A 24,859-nucleotide genomic window follows, 5' to 3' on the forward strand; every position below is an offset into this window, starting at 1 on the left:
AGTAATTGATGTGTATTTTTTTGGCAACCAAATGAGAAAAGTCAGTAGTGGCATGTTTCTAACTATGGATGGACTGGCTGTCAGGCTGCTGGATTTCTGAAACGTGTTGGTGAGAGTTGTGGAAGGGCAGGAGGCAAAATGAAGGCTGTACCTTTGCTACTCCAAAGAGGGAAAGGCAAGACACCTCTACAGTCACGTTAGGAATTCAGTTTATGCCCTGCATTTCCATATGTGACCTTTCTATTTGTTTACCCTCTGGATTCTGTTTTGATGTCAGACAATTTCCACCATAAAGTCAGCGGACTCCAAACCACCATCAGGGTGGTTTATGTTGAGCATTTCTAAGTTTCCTAAATTAGCAGCCTGAGTTAAGCATTTAAATACACATTAAGTGGTCAAGAAGAGTGCACTCAAAGGTGCTAGGCATCTGCAACTCCATCTTCTGTCAACAGGAGGTTCAGATGCTAACGTTTTTCCATAGTACAAGCCTTTCCTTAAGCTAGGAAATATTAGTGGAGAATAGGTAGCCATCAGCAGGTGTTATCATTCAAGAGCTCAAGTTATTTTTCCCAGCTTCAAATGCAGATGAATGAAGGCTGGAAGTCCACATGGACATGGATAATGTAGCTGTGAGGAGTTAATCATTTTGCCTCTGAAACAAGATCTGGTTTTGCAAATGTTGAAGCCTAGCAGACAGGCAGAGTTTGGGCTTAAGAGCATTGATTACGATTCTTTAACTGTCACACTGAGATCACTTAAAAGAATGCTTTGGGTTTTTTTTTGCTTGGTGCACCAAGATATCCCATATTGCTAACTGCAGAAGTATAGTTTGCTAGATGGCATCACCAAGACCTGTGCCTTTGGTAACAAAAAGAGATGTACTATTACTGTACATATACCCTGAATGCTAGTCAGAGCCCAATAAGGTACAGTGTTTGTCCTGTACAGTAGAATTTCCTAGTGCATGTGTCAAATGCCTGATTTCTATTGCAATCCCCCCCAGTTTTTGGTGGCTTGCACTGTCTCACCAGGAAGTCCAAGCGATGTGGTACGCCAGTTACAGGGTAACAGGCTGCATTACAGGACTCTGGGGCAAGAAGCATGCTGCTCTTGCTGTCTGCCAATACCCATAGGTGTCACCAGCACTTACTGGGAGGGGAGCCAGGAGAAGGAAAACAAATAAAAGAAATTAATAAGAAAATAACTTCCCCTCAGCAATTAGCATATGAGATTTGCTTTTCAAGTGCTTCACCTAAAAAAGCATTTTCCAGCAACTGCCACTAAAAGAAAAAAAAAAAAAAAAAAGAAAGAGTGAAAAAGAGAACCACATATTTTAAGAAGCAATTGGTCATCACTGAGTACAGCATTGCCACCGCCACGCTTTGTGACGGGAAGAATCACTGCACAGCCTCTACCCCAACTCCTCCTCAAAACCATGCACACGCTTCGTGGGATGTAGTTCTGAAAGAGCAGCCTGTGACTTCCCAGCCCCAGTTTTGAAGGTGCTAATAAATGTAGAAGACCTTTATTTTTCAATAGAAGACTTGAACTAAAACTCAAGTTCTTTGTCTAAGCGACAGTAGCTGTGGCAATATACTTAAGCTGAAGAAGCTACGCATTCTATAGAGACCTCAGCAGAAAGCCATACCAGTGAATCCCATTGAGGCACCTTCTCTTGACTGCCTGCGGAGCCCATCTTCATCCCAGAAATCGATGTAAACGAGGTCTATTGCTTGAAGGCCAAATGCCTTTGCTGTGACTACTATTTTTTGCCTGGCATATAAAATATCTTGAGTTTCCTTACTGCTCGTTGCACCTAGGAACATAATGAAAACAAGCAAAAGCTGTCAGGAGTGCTTCAAGCCCTTCTTTTAAAAACACTGCCCATGTCCCACAAAGGAAAATTCAAGATTTCCTGCAATTAATTTAGAAAGCAGAAGAGGGGTGCAAAGGTAGGGTGGTAATATGCTACTTTTCTGAGAACAATCAAAGGAACAAACCCCCCAAAAGCTGTTTTAACACCAATAACAACAGCAAATCTTTAAACACTGGCTTGTAAAATTCAGATTTTGTTTCAGTTCAAATCAAAATTTGTAAGCCTGAGGTCAGTGGAAGCTTCGTTTGCAAAGAACTTGGGACTAATGTGAAGTAATTAGTTAATTATGTTATTTGCTTTATATACAGTGAGAAGCATCACAGCAAGAGGAGGTTTAACACAAATTGATAAACTGGGTACAACTAAATGGTTAAAAAATTCACACTGAGAGCAGAATTGCACTTTCCTTGCTTCTGATTCTCATCACAAGTGATGTCCTAAGCTGAATATTTCAGGCTGACAAAAATCATGGCAGATGACTTCTGAGAAGAACCAAAAGTATTCATGAGGCTTCATGGGCTCACAGGGCAGCAGCTCAGCAACGTGCTCATGTGAAGGCTCGTGTGAAAGAAATAAACATAACTGTAACCTTTCTTTAGGGCCACTACTTAGACACAGATTTGCAGTTCATAAGGAATAGCTTAGTAAAGTAATGCTGGTGTTTATGTTAATGTGCTTTCTTCTAATTTAAATATTACTAGAGCTGTACTTTTAGCTTTAAGCTCAATCAGGTTTATAAGAAGCTAAATGGCCTCTCCTAAAAAAAAAATAAATGAAAGTGCAATACTTTTTTGTTTTTGAGGAAGGGTAATAGTGCTTTCTCAAAAATACACTGCTGGATTGACTTGGGACACATTTAAAGTACATTTTTGAAAGCAAAATATAGCAGGAGAGTATTTGTGCACCATGGCAAAAAACCTAACCTAAAACTTTCTGCAAAACAGTGAGGAAAAGACACCAGAATTTCAGGACTTTAAAAGTGGTTTTTAAAAGAACACGAATCTTATGGATATCTTATTTTAAAGTAATTGTGGTGACTCAACAGGTTTGGAGGGTCTTTTTGGCTAATTTTTGGTGCTGCGTGGCAAAAAGCATGAGGAAACATCAGTGCTTTGTCAGACACAGGGGCCACATTTTAACTTGCCATGGGTACAGTGTGCATTGAATAAAAAAAAAGAGGAGAAAAGTGAGCATGTAAAATGCAGAATCAAGTGCTGTCACTAGCTACTGCCACTGGAAAAACCAATGGCCATAAACCACGATGAGTTTCTGCTGTGCGAGTGCCCTGACTTAACATTGACAGCGAACACACAGGTAACAACCTATGCTGGCACGGAAATCCTCTCCTCCAAAGACAACTGCGTCCAAATGAAGGCCAACCTGGGATCCTTTCCTCAGTGCTTCTTCACAGACAGCCTTCAAATGAGAACAGAATATTAATTCCTACAGAAATGATGGATGCAGAGAGATTACAGAGGCTATTCAAGCAACCCAGTGCTACCAAAATCCTTCAGCTAAAGTTGCTTCTGCTAAGCAATGCCGTTGTAGGTGCTTGACTATGCACAGTGCTTTAAAATGACTCAGCAAAAGAGAAAGCATCATCTTTCCCTAAGCACCTACATGCTCAGACTGTGTAAATACAGGACACTGTAGCAGATTCCTTACCCTCTGGTTGACATAATGCCCTGAGTATTACTGTGGTCACTGCTTCAGGTATTTATGTAACGATATGAAACAAACCATGTGCCAAACACTGCTTAATAGCAAACAAACAAAAATATTCAATCTGATTAGTTTGACATCTATCTACCTGAAAAACAGAAATAAAAACCAGAATATCTTCTGTTAAATGAATAATGTGAATGGTTTAAAGCAGTTGTAGATTCTGTATAGGACAGAAGGATTCCTTATAAGATCTCCAGTTTAAAGTCTTGTGCTACATGTAACTAAAAACTAGCTAAGGAAGTTAAAAATTCAACAAGTGCTGCAGGAAAGTATTTAAAAAGTAGTATTAAAGTACAAGCAAGAAAAAAAATTGCTATTCTGTGAAGAAGTGCATTTCCAAAACACTACTATTTTATATTGACTTGGGTAATAGTAATATTTTTTAAGGCCAAGATACGTGGAGAGAAAAACAGGTATAATTACCAGCTCTACTAATGGATGTTCCCTGGCAGCTGGTGGGGCAAGAAATTGCTTTAAAGGGCAACTCTCCTGCCAACATCAAGAGCTACAATAGTAAAAATTCCACTGCAAAAGACTGTAGCAGAAGAAAACCTCAGGCGGTTTAAAATACGATTTAATTCTGTGCATGCACACCAGATACAAGTGTGTCTATTTGGTTACTGCTTTATTGTGTTCCCAGACACATGAGAGTGTGTTGTAAGAGAAATGGCTGTATCAGATGAGGAGGCTGGAGGTACTTCTGGGGGTACTTTTGATGTGTGCTTCCTCAGCTGATCTGAAACTTTTCCCTTAGAGCTTGGGAGGGAAACATTGAATTCCTGGTGCATGCATGAGATCTTCTGTTTCGTTACGATGCTGCCTTGCCTTTCTGAAAACCCTGGACTGAATAGTAATTTATATTAAATAGCACTTTAAAATACAAGATCCTAAGATCCAATCTAAGACTCTCCTACAAAAGGAGCATGTTCTTCAGATATTTCCTGTTCTGAAAGCTAATTCCGCGTCTAATCTTAGTATTAAGCCCCCCATCATACCCACACGAACATGATAATGTGAAATTGGGTTGCAATTATAAACTATTATAAAGATGCCAGTTTAGCATCAGTGAAATGATGATTAATTATTTTTTTCCCTAATTAAATGCTATGCAGAAGTTGCATTCAATAGCTACTAAACAGCCAAGTGTATTGCAACACTCTGAGTATTCCAGGGTTTTGGAGGAGAAGCTCGTTTCTGCCCCAAGTGTGCTACGAATGGTAACTGTAACACTGAGAGGCTTTGTTATTTGCCATGGACTGTCTGGAACTGTTCTGTCACTGAAACATTTTCAATCTGGGAAAGCCTTTGCAGTACAACATCCAAAAGTTTTAGGGTTTTTTAAATCTCCCTTGATGAAATTAGGGGGAGACTGGGGGAGTATTCTACTTATCCCAGTTTGCTGAGATGGTGAAACAGGAACACTTCAAGACCTGCTTACCTTAAAATTGAGCAAGCCCACTGCAGTCTCCACAAAGGGGATAAAATTCATTGGTTCTACAAGTGTCCGGCCTTTTAGGTGATGTAAGAATCTGTCTGAAAACTAAAACTAGACAGTATGAGCTATCAGAAAGTTAAATAAACAACAACAAAACAAACCCAGGCTACACATACATCAAATTTTCACCTGGCAGGAGCAACATCCCTCTCCACCCCAAAAACTTACAACTAAAAAAAAATGACACCAAGCCTTTTCACCAGACCTGTGACCCAAAACTGCAGCATTCCCATACGTTTCTAAGTTTAGAGGCTGGTTTGTGGGGAGGGGGTAAAAAAAAAAAGAAGAAGAGAAAAAAAAAAAAGAAGATGCAGGCTTAGCACCTCTCACCCTGGCTTAGTGAAATGCAAATCCACAGGCGCTGGAAAACAATGAAGTGCTGCTGTACCTGAGGTCCAGTTTTGTTTCAGGTCCAGCACTGCCATCACTGGAAGCGCTCCCCAGCCTCCTAAGTGGCATCCGTATTATTCATTACGGCACCGTTACCCTTTTGTTCAACAGCCTTTTCTTCATAATTTTTTAGCTTACCTAGGAAGGCCTTAAAAAGGAAGTTTAATTCTTTGAAGACCAAAGCTTGCCAATTTTTTCCATGAGACCAGTTCACAGCTAGCTCTGAGCTGCCAGTGGGGTAGCCCAAATTCCAAAATCTATCATCTGGAAACATACAAAAGCTCTTGCACAGATTTTTTTTCCCCTTTCAAAAGGGGAAAAAAAAAAAAAAAAGAGGGGAAAAAACCCTCAGCCCCTATATTGTAAATCTATTATGTCTGTCCAGATTGAGTAATTTGTGCAGAGATAAACATACTGCAGGTATGGCTAAAATATGTTAGTAAATAAAGACAAAAATAACACATGCATATATTTTAAATTTAAGGAATATTCGACTATTAATGGATATCAAAGGAAAGGGAATTTTAATCATCTCTCCATTCAGTCTCAGTTGGGTAAATCATATCTAAGAGATTTGCATAAATATAAACCATCAAAGACTTTTCATCTTCAAAGGGGGTTTCAAGACCCTATAAGCTTTGTACTGTAATCATCGCAGGTCACAACCCTGCAGGAATAAGGCTGCTATGGCAACATAAAAAACTAATGCTTAAGGCTTAGCATAATATTCTGACTAATAGAAAGGAAACTCATTTTAAAAGCTGGCAGCCTATTTACCAGAAGCTGGATTAGAGGTGTTATTTCCCCTTTTAGCTTCCCTCCACCACCCCTCCCCAAAAGAAGGAAAATCTAATCACCCAGATCTTGGGAAAAAAAAAAAAGGCTTTCCAGCAATTTGCAGTAACTTTACAATTAGGCCAAAAAAAATAAACCACAGCTTTCTTTGATGAAGAATTTTGCCCTTCCCATCCCTCCTCTGCATCATCACTAGTGGCACTCTCACTAACTTTTCTTTGGAGAAGGGAATTGCACCCGAAATGTGCAAGGAGGGGGAAAGACAGAATTAATAAGCGATGCAATTCACACATGTGAGGGTACAGTAGAGCAGGTTAGTGACATGAAGCAGTAAACTTCATCCAGGCAAACGCAGGAAAATGAAGCAATACAATGGCATTGGCATCTATTCTTAAGACCCCAATGTGGTTGTGATTTTCCAAGGGGGGGGGGGGGAAGGAAAAAGTGTTACTGCGTTTACATTTTAGGCACAATTTCAAGCAGCAGAGCTCTTCTTTTGTTTTAAAATATCTTTAAAGTCCCATCCCTATCTTTTGTTTTGAAGGTAGACAATGGAACAACAAGGAAAAAAAAACCCACATTTAATTAAATGTTTTCTCTCTTCCTCTCTCTTTAAAAAAAAATAAATTGCAATAAACACAGATACAAAAGGTAATGAGTGGAGAAGTTTCAATTAATTTCTTTCTTTCTTTTTATTCCCTCAAAAGGAGACGATTAAATGTTTCCGGCCCAGTAAAGTGTTCATTTCAGGGAGAAAGAAGAGAGGGGGGGGGGAGAAGGAAGGCGGAGAGCTAAAAAAAAAACCCCCACAAAGCCTGGGGAGGGGATGAAGTAGCAAGGCCTCAGCAATTCTTTCAATTCCAGTGCACACCCAATAGTGTGTCGGGAAGAATGCACACTGGTCGGGATTTGTGGGAGAATTGTCCCACCACAAAGGAGGGAGAGTTACGCTTGTTATAGTCCAATAAGCCATGCCAGTCAAACAAGTACCCACACTAGGGACAAAAGGAAAGCAAGAGATTCTCACACAAAAGAAAACAAGTAAGCCCATCTTTTAGTTGTGCATCAGCCTCCAGGTTTTCTGCTGCACATAAATAAAAATGAAGGGGGGGAGGGGGGGGGGGGGATATGTGTGTGCGTGGGGAGAAATAAACAGCTTCTGGGAGGCAGAAAAATTACGCTGCAGTGAATTTTTGGGTGGATTGGGAAAAGAAGGCTGCAGCATTAAGCAAAGCACGCTTTTTTTTTGTGTGCAAAGGTTGGGCAAAGCGAAAGGGACACAAAAGGTGGACCGTGAGGCAGAAGTTGTTGTGGCTGGCTTGTTTTCCACGACGGAAATCAAAGTTAGCGAGAGGAAAGGTGGAAGGGGATGAGGGCACAAAGAGCTTCCGCATCCCACCTCCCTGCAATATCTACTTGGTGGCAGCAAGGGCCCTGCCATTTTGGAAGCATGAATATTCATTGCTGACAAGTTCTGTCTAACACTTACATGGCTGTAAACCCTGAGAGGTACACTCGGGTTAATTTAATTAAACGTTGGTGGAAGGGGATGGTGGTACCTGCCATCACCAGCGCCAGAGGCCAAAGGGACAGTGCCACAGAACGGACGGGGCTTGTCACATACCCAGCCTATCTGCTCCATTGTACGCTCCTGCCTGATCTCAACGGTTTGATCAAGGTTAGATGCTGAGATTAAAATAGATCCTAATGCATCTGCCTGCCTTTCATCACAGCTTGCACGCGTGCTCGTTGCTGGGCTGGAGGTTTTCAGACGTATAGAAGTGAATAATTAAGCGTTATTCCTTTACTGGCATCTTACAGCCATAATGGTGTATTCTAAACAAACATCCCCCTTTCTTGACAATTTAAACAATTATAGCATAATTAGGCCTATTTCAAAGTTTTCTTAAGTAATTTGACATGCCAACCTTTTACATTTCAGGTTTTTATTGGCTGAAAAGTCAGTCGTGAAATACAAACACACCTGTCAGCAATTAAAAAGGAAGAAATAGAGAACTGTTCAGGAAATAATATCTGTGCTAATTAAAAACACTAGTTAAAAGCTTCCTGTTTGTTCCTCCAGTTGCCCCAAGGAGTGACCTTCCCCCCAACTCATTTTTTCATATGTTGCTAACATGGTTTCCCCATCTCCTGCTTACGATGCATGCAACTAATGCTCATGGACAGAGACAGTCAGTTTGCTTGCTAGGAAAGTCAGAGAAGAGTCAGACACTTCTGTTTCTGTTTTTGAACTCTGGTTCTTTCTTGACCATGGCAGAAATAAATGTAGCTTTCTTTACAAAAGCAAAGTGTTCCATGTATGCTTTTCACACAGCACGTATAATAAACATTTAAATGGATTAATGTTTCAACTATCTCAGCCAAGCAACAACACTGTGTGATCTTTGCAACCTTCAGCAACACTACATGATCTTTGCAACCTTCAACAGCACCATATGATCTTTGCAACCTTCAGCAACACTACATGATCTTTGCAACCTTCAACAGCACCATATGATCTTTGCAACCTTCAGCAACACTATATGATCTTTGCAACCTTCAGCAACACCATATGATCTTTGCAACCTTCAACAGCACCATATGATCTTTGCAACCTTCAGCAACACCATATGATCTTTGCAACCTTCAGCAGCACCATATGATCTTTGCAACCTTCAGCAACACCATATGATCTTTGCAACCTTCAGCAGCACCATATGATCTTTGCAACCTTCAACAGCACCATATGATCTTTGCAACCTTCAGCAACACTAAGCTCTTTGCAACCTTCAGCAACACTACATGATCTTTGCAACCTTCAGCAACACTACATGATCTTTGCAACCTTCAGCAACACTATAAGCTCTTTGCAACCTTCAGCAACACTAAGCTCTTTGCAACCTTCAGCAACACTATAAGCTCTTTGCAACCTTCAACAACACCATATGATCTTTGCAACCTTCAGCAACACTATATGATCTTTGCAACCTTCAGCAACACTATAAGCTCTTTGCAACCTTCAACAACACTACATGATCTTTGCAACCTTCAGCAATACTATATGATCTTTGCAACCTTCAACAACACCGTATGATCTTTGCAACCTTCAGCAACACTATATGATTTTTGCAACCTTCCTCATGACTCAGAGTTACATATTTCCATGTGTGAACTTGGCCCAACAGCTTGAGTCAAAACCTACTGTGTTGTTGTTACTCACCCATTTTATTTCGTCAACGTTTTCAACCTTTGGCAGCATCATGCTTGAAGGAAGGGTCTTGGACTGCAAAAGCACCTCTAGATCTTCTTCGGCGAGACCACTGGACACGGAGTTTATCCTAACACACTTTTCAGCCTGGCCAAAGTCAAATTCACCAAGGGTTTTCACAATGGTCATTCTTGCTTCTCTCTATAATATGCATGTTGAGAGGCACAAGAGGAGAAAAAGAAAGTGTATTTTCTATCGACAGAAAAGTGCACAGTGCAAAAACAGTTGTAATGACATGAGGAAAAAGTTATCCAGCCAGCATACTGATGTCCCTAAAACGTCTCTTACTCTTGGACTTTTATTGAAGCAGCCACTACCAGCACCTCACAAATTTACCTTCATAGAATCATAGAATCAGTCAGGGTTGGAAGGGACCACAAGGATCATCTATTTCGCCATGGGCAGGGACACCCTACCCTACAGCAGGCTGGCCACAGCCTCATCCAGCCTGGCCTTAAGCACCTCCAGGGATGGGGCCTCAACCACATCCCTGGGCAACCCATTCCAGGCTCTCATCACTCTCATGCTGAACAACTTCCTCCTCACTTCTTTATAACTGGTATATAAAATGTTTGAGTTTTATGTCTAGGTATTTCTACACTACCACTTGTAGAAACCAAGACTTTCATGTCCACTAGAGCAGAACATAGAACCTATGAACATAGAATCTATGATTCTATGAACATGCCTATCAAACACTAATCTTTATGCTGACTGCAACATGTTGTACGAACACTCTGCACTCACAAACCTGGCCTATTATATCCAAATAAAAGAAATCCATTTTGCCTGGATGTACATATGCTTCTTAAATTCTGATATATAAAAATATATTAAAAATTATATATATTTATATATAAATATAAAAATCTTCTTTTTCTCCATGTATCCAAAGTTTATTAAAGCCTGTGGCAGAGTTCACAACTGGTACATGAAAACACCGCCAAAGTAACTTTGGAGGTTCTTCCTGAACCATGGCAAAAGCTGTTCTCCTGCTGGCATGAATCGAAGTCTCCAAAGACATGTGCTTCCCAGGGCTGGTTGCTGCTGCTGCAAATGTACATTTAGAGATCTGCTCAGCAGTTGCTTTGCATGAGGAGTACTCACATGCTTTTCTGAAATGAAATGGCCTGGAGAGGAATATGTGAGGGGAAGGAGGATGCTGGGGTCCTTGCTTCCTGTCAACTGTGATTTCAACCCCAAATTCCTCCTGCTCGCCAACAGCCCCTAACAAATTTGCATCATCAAAATGCACACTTAGCAAAAGTCATTTCATTTGTGGAAGGGTTTTTTACGAGGCTAATAAAACTTTCAGGCTCCTGACTCACAGAGGTTCAGGAATGACTTTAACAATATACAGTTGCTGAATGGAGATGCTTTTCAAGAAAATGGGTAAACTCAAGGGGGAAAAAGTAAAAAGAAAATTAAAAGTAGTCAAAGTTAATATCCAGGCTAATACCAATTGGCAAGGCAGCACATGACAGTGGATTTAAACCAGACGGCTGCAGAGCTCTGCCGGTGAGAGGAGCAGAGGCGGTTTCCCAATGTGGTCTGAGTTACACAGTGTGAAGGAACAGTAGCTTACAGTTGTCAGGTCTGATCAGAACAGGGTTTCCCAGGCCAGTTTAAGACAGCTCTGCAGTGTACTGATTTACAGGGCTGGGACCCCTGATCATTAGGGTAAGTTTAGAAAAAAGTAAGTGATGGCCCTTACTGGTTAAGAGGAAGGAATAATGAAGCAGAAAGTTAATGAAATCTGAAGCAAACAGCCTTCAGCTTGGGGCTACTAGAAGGTTGGGAGCATATGCCCGTTAATGGGACAGACGGGAGCGAGGCGCACATGTACGCATCCCTGGGCTGCGATCAAGGGGCACGTTCAGAGGTAATCTCTGGAAAATACGACCCAAAATGTTTGAACTGCCGTGAACAGACTCTTGACTGGGGCCACTAGGAAAGCTGCACAAAGATGCATGCAGCTCACTAAAAATAGGTCCAGCTGGAAGACAGCTCCAGAGCACAGCCGTCCGAAATGGTTCTGAATTAGGGAAACCAAACCATATGATGCCAATATTGGGTAATACAAATCCCCTCCGTTTTCCTTCTCTGACCAGGGGTAATGGGTTTCTAGGGCTGAGCTGAAAGTTTCTCGATGTGATACAGAAGGGTAGCTTAAAAAACACGCTCCAAACCAATTTGTGCTTTTAATTAAAGTCAGATTATCACCGTTTCAGCACACACTGATCCAATTTGCAAAAGAAAGATCTCCCCAAATTATCCACTAAGGCAGCATCCAATTCCAAATCAAGGCACATCTCTAGCAAACTTACAGCCTAATTCGTTATGATTTTTTTCTCAGATTACAATAATGAGCAGTAGACCCTCTCATTAGCTATTTTTCTCCTCAGGCTGCAAACTCCCTTCCCAAAAAAGACAGATCATGTCTTTCTAGGTATATTTCCATACAAAACACTTATTAACAGGCTGTTGCTGTTATCAATTTACATAAACTAAATGTGCAGCCCTCTGGTACGTATCCCAAAAATAACCAACAACTTCACTGAATTTATACCAACCAACAAACATGGGGAGGAGGTTGGTTTTTTTTTTTTTTCTCCCATATTTTAATAGAAAATATGTTGCTATGTTAGTTAACACACCCACGCCATCTGTTGGGTTGAGAATCGATGCGTTTTCTTAGAACCACTATGTTTTAGATCTGTCTGCCTAGACACCCCAGGAATGGAAACGGTTCTTTTCCGTGATAAAATACTCCCAGTCACTAGAGTTTCCACATCAGGATTCAATTTGCATTTTTTTACCTGTGGGACAAACTGAGAGGACCTGGTTGCCAAAGGCAGAGCTTGTGAAGAGGTTGACTTGGTGCCTACCCTTCCTATAACAGAGAAAATCCCATTGATGTTAGCGGGGTGTATCAGGTCCCCACCCAGGCTCCCAATAAAACATTTCATGGGTAAATAAAACAACGTACTAAAACCTTTGACTAAATGTACTAGAGGCATGGAGGAAAGGGGCAGAGGCCTTTCTGCCTTATTACGCAGGGAAATGTAGATGCTGTTTTTATTGTAGCATCCACACAAAAGCTGAAATGTCAGGCTAAACTACTTCAACATTGTAACGGCAGAGAGAAAAGCAGTCCTTGATACAATAACGTCATTACAGCCACAGATGCAAGAATAAATATGTTTCCCAAACACTATGTAAAGCCCCTGCCAAGAGCAGTTAAACTCGAATTTTTAAGGAACGGTGAAAGAAATGATTTAGTCTTTTCTTCAGACAAGAATAACAACGTGGGATAATACTCTGCCACGAATGAATAGCTGATAAAGCAACGAATCTGATTGTTAAGTAAACAATTCCATTCCCAGGTAGCTTGGAATGGTGGTATCCCCACTGAGTCCCACCTAGGTTGGGTTCTTTATCAAACTAAATGAGAGAGAAAGACAACAGAGAGCTTTGTGGTAAACAGTAACGTTATTAAAACACACTAATTTTGCAACTCATGCTGGAAAATCCTCTGGGGGAAAAAAAAAAAAAAGGTTGGTCAGAGTGGCTACTTTAGCATCCCTTCTGTTTGACTCCAAGGAGGACACGGGAAGACGTTCATTATCGCACACGGCTATGCCAACTGGAGAAGATAAAGGTTTCAGTGACGCAGTATCGCTGAGAAATCCACTGCCACCCAGTCACACAGGCACCGAAATTAAAGATGAGAATACACGTGTTGTCAGCTCGATTGGCACCCATTAAACCTAATAACTAATCATCCTCACGAGTTCCTAGCTCTGAATTATCAAATCTGCAAAGAAAACAACATCCGTCCACTTTTACACTCCAGTGGAAGAGGTGGTCCCTCACGGCAGGGCTGCGCAGTCTCGCCATCTGGAGAATAAATCGAGTGTGAAGTACAGTATAGTTTGGGACCAAGCTCCGTGGCGGCAGCCCAGCAGTTAGTTCATTAGTCCCAAACTTGTGGGGATTAGTGTGGTATCAGCTCTGCTGTCGGATGGGATCAGGGGGGCAGAGTGCGAGACTCGGGGAAAGGGGGCGGTGGGAAAGAAAGAGTCGCTCAGGCTTATTTGGAAAGCCACACAGCACAAGTGCACTTAAACAGGTGCCTTTGGTAGCTGCATTATCACAGTGTCCTACCAGCTGAATCGGTACCTTTGCTTCTTTCCTTTTCCCTGCCCAACCCCCTTCCTCTTCCACCTTTTTTTTTCCCCTTTAAGTAGTATGTCAATACATAGAAATTTCCGCTTCAAAACAGAAGGAATGGCACAGAGCTGGAAGCTTGGCCACCCACTCACCCTGGACACACAGCAGTAACAAAGCAGAGATGGTCAGACTGACGTAATTTTGGGGCAGATGGAAAAATGACATTTTATTCTTTCCTTTCTAACTGACATGACACTCCACAAACCAGTTTTCCAGCACTGCTTTCTAGACCTGCCTCTGTTTTGCTTTATCCTTCTTTGCCTAGTCTTATCCCAGGCCTTTATGCAAAGATAGTGGGTGCACTCAAAGGTGTATTTATGTATAGACTGCATCCTGTTAACATCTTTTGGCAATAATGCTTCATATGGAAATGCAAGTATGCGACGTGCTAAAATGGCAGGCCAGAATCTATCATCCTCATTGCCATAATAAGTTTGCATGTTTCAATTGGCAGAGGGAAAACTAATTACTATAATCACAATTCAAGTTATTTTTTGTGACAGGTCTGACATGGTAAAAACATACAATTATGTGTTAATGTTACTTCCCTGGAGTGGTTTGTTTACAGGACTTGACATTGCTGAATTTTTTGTCATTTATATTAGTGCATGCTCTGCAAATGTGTCTCTCAAATGAGATTTTGCAGGGGCTCACGTATATACTCACAGCACATTTTGGGCAGATTTGAGTTCCTGTGGAGGGAAAGCTTGACATTTTTAACATGCTTAATTCTCTGTCACTGTAAGTCATGCCATACAGAGTGATACTTTAGTTTCAAATGCATAGAGACTGGCAAAAGGGAAGACAAATTGCATTTGTTTTTGAGGAAACAAAGAGAACTGCAATTAGGGAGCAGAGTGTTTCTGAGAACAGGAGGTGCTCGGTGCACAAGGCCTGCCTTTTACTTTACATGCATCAGGTGCTTGTGAGAACAGATATTTGAAGTAGCAAATACCTATTTTTAGTCAGTCTTTTTAGGCTGCAAAATACGTTGCTCAACATGCATGCACCACAGCGCCTTCAGGAAGTGGCTACTAAATGATTTCTGTATAGTTATCTTTGAGCAGATATTCAATTAAGGATTTGTAAAATAAAATAGGGAGTTTTAAACCATATTTTCTTTTGGTTCAACGAGGAATATGCCAGGTCCACCATGCAATCCTAAAGGAAAGAAGGGGCAGGAATGGGGAGGAGGAGGAGGAGGGTTGCCATCGTGTATGTCAGTGTCTCTCCTCTGCGGTTCCGCCATACTCATGTTTTGGAGCATTGCATGAGTCTTGGGTTTTCCACTACTCATTCCTGAAACCTTCTAATTCTTTCTTTCACCATTGTCTACTCAAGCTTTTTCTTCTTTTTTTACACCAACCTTTTTTTGCTTTTCTGAAAGAGAGATTCTTCACGACATAATGAGTCATCTAACTCTGTGCATCTCTAGCATCTGCTGCTTTTCTCTCTGCTCTGCTAATTGTCTTTACATGCACTACATGGTCTAGCTACGCAAAAATGAAGCAAAATTTGGTGGTCAGCACGATGAATTGAGCTGCAATTTAATTGTGCTCTGCTGAGGAATCTTAAATTTCTTTGCCTGTTTTCCTAGAACTTCATTTAAGGTCTAGGAACGCATCAGTGCAGCCACCAACAATATTTATCCTGTATTTTTAAAGGACAAGATCTCTTAAAGCTGTTCCTGAATAGCTGGGAGCTGCTTGCTGCCATATGTAAGCCTAGCAAGCCTCTCCCTGCTTCTACCAGTGTGGACAATGTGGGTCCTGAAGATACTAGAGGGTGTCTATCCAACAGTATTAGAGTTGGGCAATTTCACAGAATCATAGAATATAATCATAGAATCAACCAGGTTGGAAGAGACCTCCAAGATCATCCAGGCCAACCTAGCACCCAGCCCTAGCCAGTCATCTAGACCATGGCACTAAGTGCCTCAGCCAGTCTTTTCTTGACTCTTGATTTATTTGATTACCAGCCTGTCTTGGGATGCTGTGAAGGTGGGGAACCACAAAACAAGAACCTGAGGCTCACCCAACTAGCAGTCCAGGACCTTCATGAATCCCACTAAGAATTTAGCACTGCTCAGCTACGTAAGCAGTACACTTCTGCAGAGCTGAGGTACCTGTGGATGTGCATGTTAGTGCATGAGCAAGAGGCTTTCCCAAGCTGTGTTTTAAGGCATTTTTCCTGCCTGCATATATCCCCTATAAGTTTCCACAGAGGCCAGTAGGCTGCTAGAATGAATTGGCACTGAGAAGTATTCATGTACCGTGAGGACTTAGCACAAATACCTCAGTAGCAAAAATAATACAGCATATTGTGTGTGTGGATACACACAAACAGAGACAGGCTTATACCTTCAGACTGTGGGCACAGAAATATCTCCAAAGGTTTTGTAATGACAGTCCTATACACAACAGCTTCAAGAAAAGAATTTTTTTGTTCATGTAGGTAGGCAGCTATTCTTCTGTCTGCCAACTTTTATAAACACTTACAAAAGAGATGTAAACAACCTTTCAATTAAGGCAAATCAAGCTAACGCTAATTTAAGCTGGCTGCAAGATGCAGCCTCTTTACTTTTCTTCCCCTGGCTTTCCGAGGATGCTTTTGGTTTTGTGACAGATTAGCATCACAAATGAAAATGCTTTAGAAGCATTAGTGTTAATTAGTCTTCCTGGACAGTCCGAATGAGCTGCTGCATGATGAAATGAGAGCACATGTATCAATAAAAATAAAGGCTAGACATTTCTTTCATCCAGCACATGAATGGAACCATAGATTGTGCTTATTTTGAATGTAAAATGTTCTAGTTTAAGGTACTTGGCATGCTGCAATAAATGATTATGGAACATGTTGATGTTTGAACATCCATGTATTGCTTTTATAAATGCCTATTTTTGCTAATGATGATAGTAAATTACATTGCTGCCTATCAAAACCACATCTGCTTTAGCAAACTAACAATCCCTGTTCGGTGGCTGATCTCAGGCATGGTAATTCTGAGATAGGGATCAAATGTTTTGAAGATTGGCAAATGGGTATTAATAGAAGTGTTGTTTAATTACTGCCTCGTTAATTTAATACATTATTTTTGAGGGGAAAAAACAAAATGAGGTAAACATCAAACAAAGTGGAACGATGGAAACAAACCAAAGGGGGAAAGAAAAGTTCATCAGAAAGAAAACAACTGGACAGAGGCTTGTGTCTGCTTGTACTGAAGGAGCCAGCATCTGCCCCAAGCAGCTCAGAAGCCCTTAAGAATGAAGAAGGCATTAAGAAAAATCAGGTCAGCTGTGCCATGGCTTCCTTCATCCCTACTTATTTTTGGAAGGAACTTTTCCCATTCATAGAATCACAGAATCAAGCAGGTTGGAAGAGACCTCCAAGATCATCCAGTCCAACCTAGCACCCAGCCCTATCCAGTCAACTAGACCATGGCACTAAGTACCTCAGCCAGTTACCTGCAGTCTCAACAAAACTCGGTGTTTCAAAGAGAAAACCTGAAACAACTGTGCATTCCCCCCCCCCCTAGTATTGTGCAAGCACTGATGAACACACACAGCTCTCACCTCAGTTTTCATAAACTACTTTATCTGCTTTGGTAAATTAGAAAATTAATATTCTGTAACATGACCAAAATCCCACAGAATCCTCTAAGCCCAAGTGTTTACAGATCATGTCCACAATAAAATCACAGTGCTGCTGAAAAGAAAAGAAGCTCTCATCTCATGATTTTTAATTTAGATTTTGAAGCTAAGTGGTGTCACCCTGTAGATGCATGTGTTTGCATGCAACAGGTTTAGCATGGGATTTTTGACACTAACCAGTCACTTGTCCTACATTGAGCAAAGCACCAGGTGGATTCTTGCACCATCTAGAAATGGACTTCTTAAACCTTTTCATCTCACAGGCATTTTTTAAAAGCAGAGATTATCTCATGCAGTCCTGCAAGCCCTTCAGAAATCATGTCATGAATACAAATTTCTGTCTATAGACCCTCTGAGAAAATCTATGCCATCAGATAGTTTAGGTCCTGGTTTCATCTGAAGATTTTGGGCTCCAACTGCCCACAAGCCACAACTTCTCATTTACATTCTGACTCTCATTTGGGAGAGTAAATCATCCATTTCCTCCAAACCAAAACACAGGCATGGTTTTAGAGAAGGATCACTCCAGGCATCACATCCAAATAGCAGTATGGGCTGGGCTGCAATGAAATTCACCTGCCTTCATGCTGCCGAGTCTTGTGATGCTGCTCCAGCAAGGCACAAACTTCAAGCACTTGCAAATGCCATTTTAATATCCTTAGCTAAAGGTTAACCCCTCCACTGTTGATGTGACACACTTGTCATATAATTTCAGCTGCTGGAACTAAAGAAAAAGCACTCAGAAAAACACTCATACTGTAGGCTCACCAAAGCACTACTCTATGTTAAAGGGAGACCCAGAACCATGTGCTACGTGTCTGTCACTGCAGTCAGTCTGTTCTAGAGGTTTGCCTGCATGCAGTGTGGACATCAGCCTCTCTGCCCCTCTAATAGAGGGCATCAGGGATCTCTCCTTGGATCAGATGCATTTGACATTGCAGGAGCAGTCTGCAACTTTGGTAATTACTTCCATGGGAGACCTTGAGTATGATTCTAGGTACTTTCAAGTTTAGAAGCTTGGAAGAAGTGGATGCCAGGAGCAGTGAACAGATAGTTCTCCACGGGGATGTTCAACACAGGAAACTTTGGTCTAACAAGCTTCACACTAAATTGACAGAATTCTTGCCTTCCTGTAAAACAAACTGGTTTTATACATGTATTCCTCAGCCAGTGTTTCCCTTAACAAAGACTCACCTGACTGCTGAATTTTGCCAGAAATCCTTTGCCTTTATGAGAAAGGCTTCCTTCTGATAGACATCCCACTTGGATAGGTGACTGTGGTGAGTCAAGGAACCCAAACACTTCACCACACATGTAGGTTTTAGCACCTCAGGCAGGCAACATTTTCTCAGATGTTCCTGATGATGTGATGAAACCCATTAGAGCTAGCTGTTCATTCTTGGCAAAGCCCTTGAAAGATGGGCAGCAGTACAAAAGTAACTGCAGCCTCTTCTTTCCACCCCCACACCCCCAAAGTGGGAGAGGGGACAAAGCACCAGAACACCATGTCCCACATGTCCCTGCATGAGCAGTGACTAGCTGAGGCAGAGATTGAGCCCTCATATAAAACAAGATTAACTCCATGACTAATCTATTCATGGCAAGGAGTAAGGACCTTTTAGAGATGACTTCACTTGTTTTCTGTGGTCTAAACTAAACCTCACAATATGATTTTTATCCTGCCAAGACCTATGATCACCATTAAAGGAACAAAGGTTTTTCTTCATTTTGCAAGTGGGTCCTGGGGAGGTATTTATTTTCTAGGTTAAATTTTTCTCTGGTTGCAGTATGGTTTTGGTATGTCACCCATACATGTTTTGTACTGCTACAATGCAATGCACATCTTTATAAACATGTAGAGGAGAAATCTTGTTTGGTTTTGTTCTTTAGAACTGTTTTAAGTTCTGGATTGCAGTGGAACAAATGTCTGGAACTTGTGGCATTTCTTTCCCTAAGATACCTTCAACTGTTTTTTTCTTTTCCTGATCAAATCAATCATTGTTTTAAATGCTAGGCTGAGAAAGTACTCCTTAGTGTGGCTTCTGGAATATCTGTGAAGCTTAAAATAAGGTTGGTGAGTGTTGCCCAAGAAAAATCAACATATGTTTATTTCTGCAAATTAAATAAGAGGGGTTCCTGCCCTCTCTGTGCCCCACATTATTCCCATGCAAGAATTTCCAATGCAACTATATCTCAAGCCAAGATAGAAAGTGCATCACTGACAAAACCATATTAGAAAAGCTCAGGCTTATTTTACTTCTGGGTGAGACAGTAGGATATTTGTTATTTTGAGTTGCAAAGGAGGACAACAAACACCTAGGAAGAGCAGCACGAAAAGACAGACTTCTTCAGCTGCTTTTGGTTGGTTGGTTGGGTCTTTTTTGCCATCAAAGCCAGCCAGCTAAACACACATCACTTCACTGGTTCTGTGGGAGTCTAGCAGAGGAGATTCAAGAAAATGCCTGCATCCCACAACAAACATCACATTGAGCCTCTGTTCTCACCTCCATACTCTTTACCCATAATGTTACCCCAGTATAACTGATGTAGGCATCTGGAAGCAGGGTGCCTTGTTAAATCATTGATTACTTGAATAACATAACTTCTGCCTTCATGTAGGTTGTCCCTTTCTAGACCTGAATGTGTGGGCTTCACCCACACTTTTGTCACCTATGCTTAGACCTCTCCGAGTTCAAAGTGGACATTGATTTCATCCACTTCAAGCAGTCTGTCAGGCTTTGAGCTCAAATTCTGCCTTATCAGGTATTTCCTCTCACTTTTTTGACAATGATTCTACCAAATGAATTGTCAGTAGAAGACTAAGAAGATGGATTTGGCTTTGAACCATTTCTTAACACATATAATAAATCATAGAATCATAGAACGCTGGGGCCAGCCTGGACCTTACTTCTGTACCAATTTAACTACTTTGAATTTAGCTGACACGGATAACATGAGGTTGCTGCAAAACTTCAGCATGCATCTGTTACCCAAAATGCTGCTAACAGTATAATTTATTTTCCTGTGTGGATGAATTTCACAGACAATCAAGATTTTTACAGCAGTACAAATGGATTCATACAGTACCACTGCTTCATTGAATTATATTAAGACAACACTGATAAAATGAAACTCTGTGTTTACAAGTCTGACAGCTACTAAATTACCTCTTTTGCCCCTCCTCACGTTTATGCTCAATTTTCTTTATTGTTGTATAACAGTCTGGTCTAAATGTGAATTTAAGATAGCACAGCACAGCACAGAACTCAACATTTTTTGTCCTTTTGACTTGATATGAATCCCTTTCTTGATCTGAATGAAGAACTACCAAAAGAGATTGATAGAAACACCCTACACACCTAACAAACACTTTTAAAGGAAACTGTTCTGCTTTCCTTGTTAAACCTGTTTATACTGTTTGATTGCCCCAGTAGTAATTGAGAACAGAAGGTAGTTTTCCCCCCAACATGCTCAGAGATACCTTCTCAAGCCAGAATCCCCACTCCCATCACCTGAATCAGGTGTAGGTTAAGCCTAGTGGGACTCAGGTGATATTCCTTTCCCTTTCTTTCACAGCAGCTGATTCCTCTTCTGCCAGCATGGCACCGAGCATTGTGTCCATATGGCAGCAGCCCCTGCAACCTCTGGAAGCTCTCTGGCTCCATTTTCTCATTCCATCTGGGCACTGAGGCACTGTCCCTGCCACTGTGTTTGTAGCACTTGTGCTAGTGTGTGGCAATGCTGCTGGATACAGCAGGTCATTCAGGTCTTTTTTCGGTCATGGTGTCTTTGCTTTTGCTTGGGATGGGGCTGTGGCCAGCACAGCCCAAGGTAGTCCTCATACTGCTTGTCAAGGTGTTAGATCTAGAGAACTGTGCTTATTTTCTGAGGGCATTCTCTTTCAAATGACTTACAAGGTTTGTAAGCTCTCTGCTATTTTTCAGAAGTCTTTGAGTATACTGAAAGTGTCTGCCTATTTTTAAATTTGTCCATGAAAAAAAACAAACCCAAACCCAAACCCACAACTGGCATTCAGCACCTGTTTATTTAGGTTTTAAAAAGAAATTCCTATGTCCCTTCATGCTCTCAGCATCACCTTTTCCAGTACGATTCTCATTTCCAACTGAGTGATTTGATCTTTGCTTTAAGATAATTTTTCATCTGTTGCTTATTTGGCTTTATTTCTTCTTGACCAGGTTTCACAGCTTCGGATTCTGTGTTGGCAGTTTCTTGGCCAGGATATCTTTCCTGTTGACCAGATATAATTTCTGCCAGTATGGATGCTAAGTCCTTTACTGCTGGCCAAGCAAGAGTCAATCATATTGAATCTTAATAATATAAACCTACACTTAACAAATATGGAATACTCTTGAGAATTATCATGCACCCTAATGTAAACTTTGTCACATTTTATGAATGCTGATGAATATTAATTAGTTATTCTAGGCCACTTACATGCATGTTTGCAAATAGATGGCTATCAGGATAATTAAAGCAGCAAGAGAAGAGTAGCAAAATGGCTTCAGTCTAACAGCTATATAAATATATATGTATTAAAGAACACTGCTTCTGCCTGTGTTTCTCAGGACAAGTGGCTGTTTGACTCCATAGGCATGTGGACCTACTTTCTGTCTATTCTAGTTTCACATCTATATTGCAGGATCGCTGTAGAGCCACAGGCAGGTTGAACCCCATTGTCCTCTAGACCATTCAGGCTTAGCACAAATGCACGATCTAGCAACGAGAGCTTTCACTCAGCCAATTCTGTGTGCCCAGAAGTTCAGTTCAGCTTTTTCATCCTGAACAATGGGAAAGCAAGGGGGATAGCCTAATATTTTATCCTCTGTTTTGCCTACGTAGTCTTTGTCCACCGGCATTCTGCAGCATTAAAGGTGAACCGCTTGCATGTAACAGTTTTCAAAAAGCCTTCCTCCTGTAGACGAGGCAATGATGAGTTAGAGTCACTGTTTGCTCTTATCCCTATCTGTTTTCAAACGAAAATGTCTTTTCTATCATCTCTGTAACTCGTTCTCATTCTGCTCCTTCTGTGTCTTCCCATACCACGGTATGCTCTCTGGCTCGAATACGAGGCAAAATTCAGAACGTTTAGCTTGCTGTCCTGCAAATCAAGAATCCCCCCCTCCCTTTGTGCTTGGCTTGCACTTTTTTTCACTGCTCCCAGTCAAACAACTTATTGAAATGTTTTTATTTGGTTGTTTTTTTTTTTTTTGCTGTTTCCCTCCCTTGCCTTCAGCCGATGTTTGTAAAGCATTTAACACTACACCAGGCGGGTTAATTTACTGCACTGGTAAAACAGGCTATTTGGAGTGTCTTGCAACACTGACATGTTTTCAGCTTGAAAATCAGATGTCTCCATCCCAAAGGAAAGAATTCTTGCCAAAGCTTTGTTTATATCGATGCCAGGTGCAATCTGGCCCAACAGTGGTAATGACATACGAACACTAAACAGTTTGTAAAACCCATGCTTCAAAATGAAATCTGAATCCCGTATATAAAGACCCAGGTAAGAGTCTTACTAGAAATTTGCTTGGTGTAGGAAAGTATTTCTTTGTAGAAACATTAATTTGGCTTCTGGGCTCCCTTCAGTGTTATTAGCAGCTTCTGATTTCAATCTTTTCATTACAGATTGTTTTTCTTTTGCTTCTGGGAGAGTTTTCCAAGCCACAGGTTTATTGTGTAGAAATATTTTAACAGAAATTACTGTAATTACTGCATTTAATACTTTATTTTGTACAGGACTCTTGCATACATGATTAACAAAAGAAACCTACCCTCTTTTTGCCTCGCTGAGAGGGACCTTGATTTGGTGAAAATCAGAAATACTGCAATGCAATGCATACTGCAGCAGCTCTTGAAAGGGAATTGCCAGAACTGCATTGCATCCTCTTCCTAGACAAGTTCAAAATAGGCTTTGATTCCTAAAAGAGATATTTTTTTCCCCCTTCTCTCTAGGCAGATGGACAAAAAATTTTAAACCCATGTGAGAGACCTGATCCTTAGATGAAGTAATTCCCTGCCCATAATGTGAAAGCATTAGAAACCCCTTGGTAGCTTCAACTTGCCTATATGTGTCTGAGCTCTGTGACAGTCATGTGCTCAGCATCACTTTGCAAACATGGTCAGATAAAGCTACGGAAAACAACAGTGAGGTACACACTGGGGGTGGGGGGGTGGGTTTAAATGTCCCCCAGTTTTGCTTGCAAGTCTGTATGAACCTGACACTCCCACTAAATCAACAGCCATTTATATGATCTAGCCTTTAAAAAGCAATGACATTCACATAGTGGTCAGATTCTTCCCTCTTCAGAGGGGCAATACTAGAACTGAAGACCCGTCCCTTAGATGATGTAATTCCCTGCCCATAATGTGAAAGCATTAGAAACCCCTTGGTAGCTTCAACTTGCATATATGTGTCTGAGCTCTGTGACAGTCATGTGCTCAGCATCACTTTGCAAACACGGTCAGAAAACAACAGTGTGGAAAACAACAGCGAGGTGACACACTGAGGGGGTTTTTGAATGTCCCACAATTTTGCTTTCAAGCCTGTATGAACCTGACACTCTCACTAAATCAACAGCCATTTATATGATCTAGCCTTTAAAAATCAATGACATTCATATAGTGGTCAGATCCTTCCCTCTTCAGAGGGGCAACACTAAAACTGAAGACCCATTGCTGCTGTTGAGTTATATATACTGCAGTGAGGAAGGTGCTCAGTGTGATCTACATCATATACACACAGAGCAAATAATTTCCCCATTGAGTAAACCCAGGAAAACCCAGCACTAAGGGACTATCTGACAAAAAGCCATTCAAGTGCAGAAGCCATTACCTCACCACATACCTAAGCGTGAGCCCCTGGCTTTGGGTTTTGTCTTAAGGAGAACTCAGAGGGAAATACTCAAGATGCTTTTGCCACGTGTTTGAAGTAAAATCGTGAGCTCAGTACACCTTTAAAATGAGAGATAAACCACCGAATACTTTAACTCAAACCAGAAATCATGATTCTTGAATCAGTGCCTCAGCAGAAAAGGGAAGACTCAGATTTGCAGATGGCAAGTCACTTGCTGCAATCTGAAAGGGTCTATACTATAATGGCAAAAAATATGACTATATACACTTTTCTTCCTCTGTCCATCTGCCACTGTTATGGTCTAGTGTGGGGGCGATTCTATTTAATTTTGGACTGTTTGCAGGCTGATTTCTCATTTCTGCAATTAGGTTTGTCACAAAAAGAGTAAAGGTTGCTTTGGGTTGGGTTTTTTTTGTGTTGGGTTTTTTTTTTTTTTTAAACAAAACAACTGCTGCTTCAGTGCCATGTGACTTAGATAAGTGAAATCATTGCAATAGATGCCTACTGAAGAATTGACATACATCTGCTGCTGCTCTGCATGGTTATCTCTTCC

General features: G+C 41.1%; 1 protein-coding gene across 7 annotated transcripts in view; it reads right to left on the bottom strand.

Moving 5' to 3' along the window:
- The window catches only part of CLYBL (citramalyl-CoA lyase), a 229,700-nt gene that overhangs the window by 32,678 nt on the left and 172,163 nt on the right, over positions 1 to 24,859 (bottom strand). For all 7 annotated transcript variants that reach the window (XR_010302386.1, XR_010302387.1, XR_010302388.1 and 4 more), the window contains exons 3-6: positions 9,502 to 9,690; positions 5,040 to 5,141; positions 3,199 to 3,292; positions 1,649 to 1,816 (exon numbers count right to left, since the gene is read on the bottom strand). Coding sequence is in view for 4 of the 7 variants with exons in the window: in XM_064143835.1 (XP_063999905.1) it covers positions 1,649 to 1,816; positions 3,199 to 3,292; positions 5,040 to 5,141; positions 9,502 to 9,690 (553 nt within the window). In the remaining 3 variants the exon portion in view is untranslated. The remainder of the gene's footprint in view (positions 1 to 1,648; positions 1,817 to 3,198; positions 3,293 to 5,039; positions 5,142 to 9,501; positions 9,691 to 24,859) is intronic.

This window comes from Pogoniulus pusillus, chromosome 5 (genome assembly GCF_015220805.1).
Source record: "Pogoniulus pusillus isolate bPogPus1 chromosome 5, bPogPus1.pri, whole genome shotgun sequence".
NCBI classification, from domain to species: domain Eukaryota; kingdom Metazoa; phylum Chordata; class Aves; order Piciformes; family Lybiidae; genus Pogoniulus; species Pogoniulus pusillus.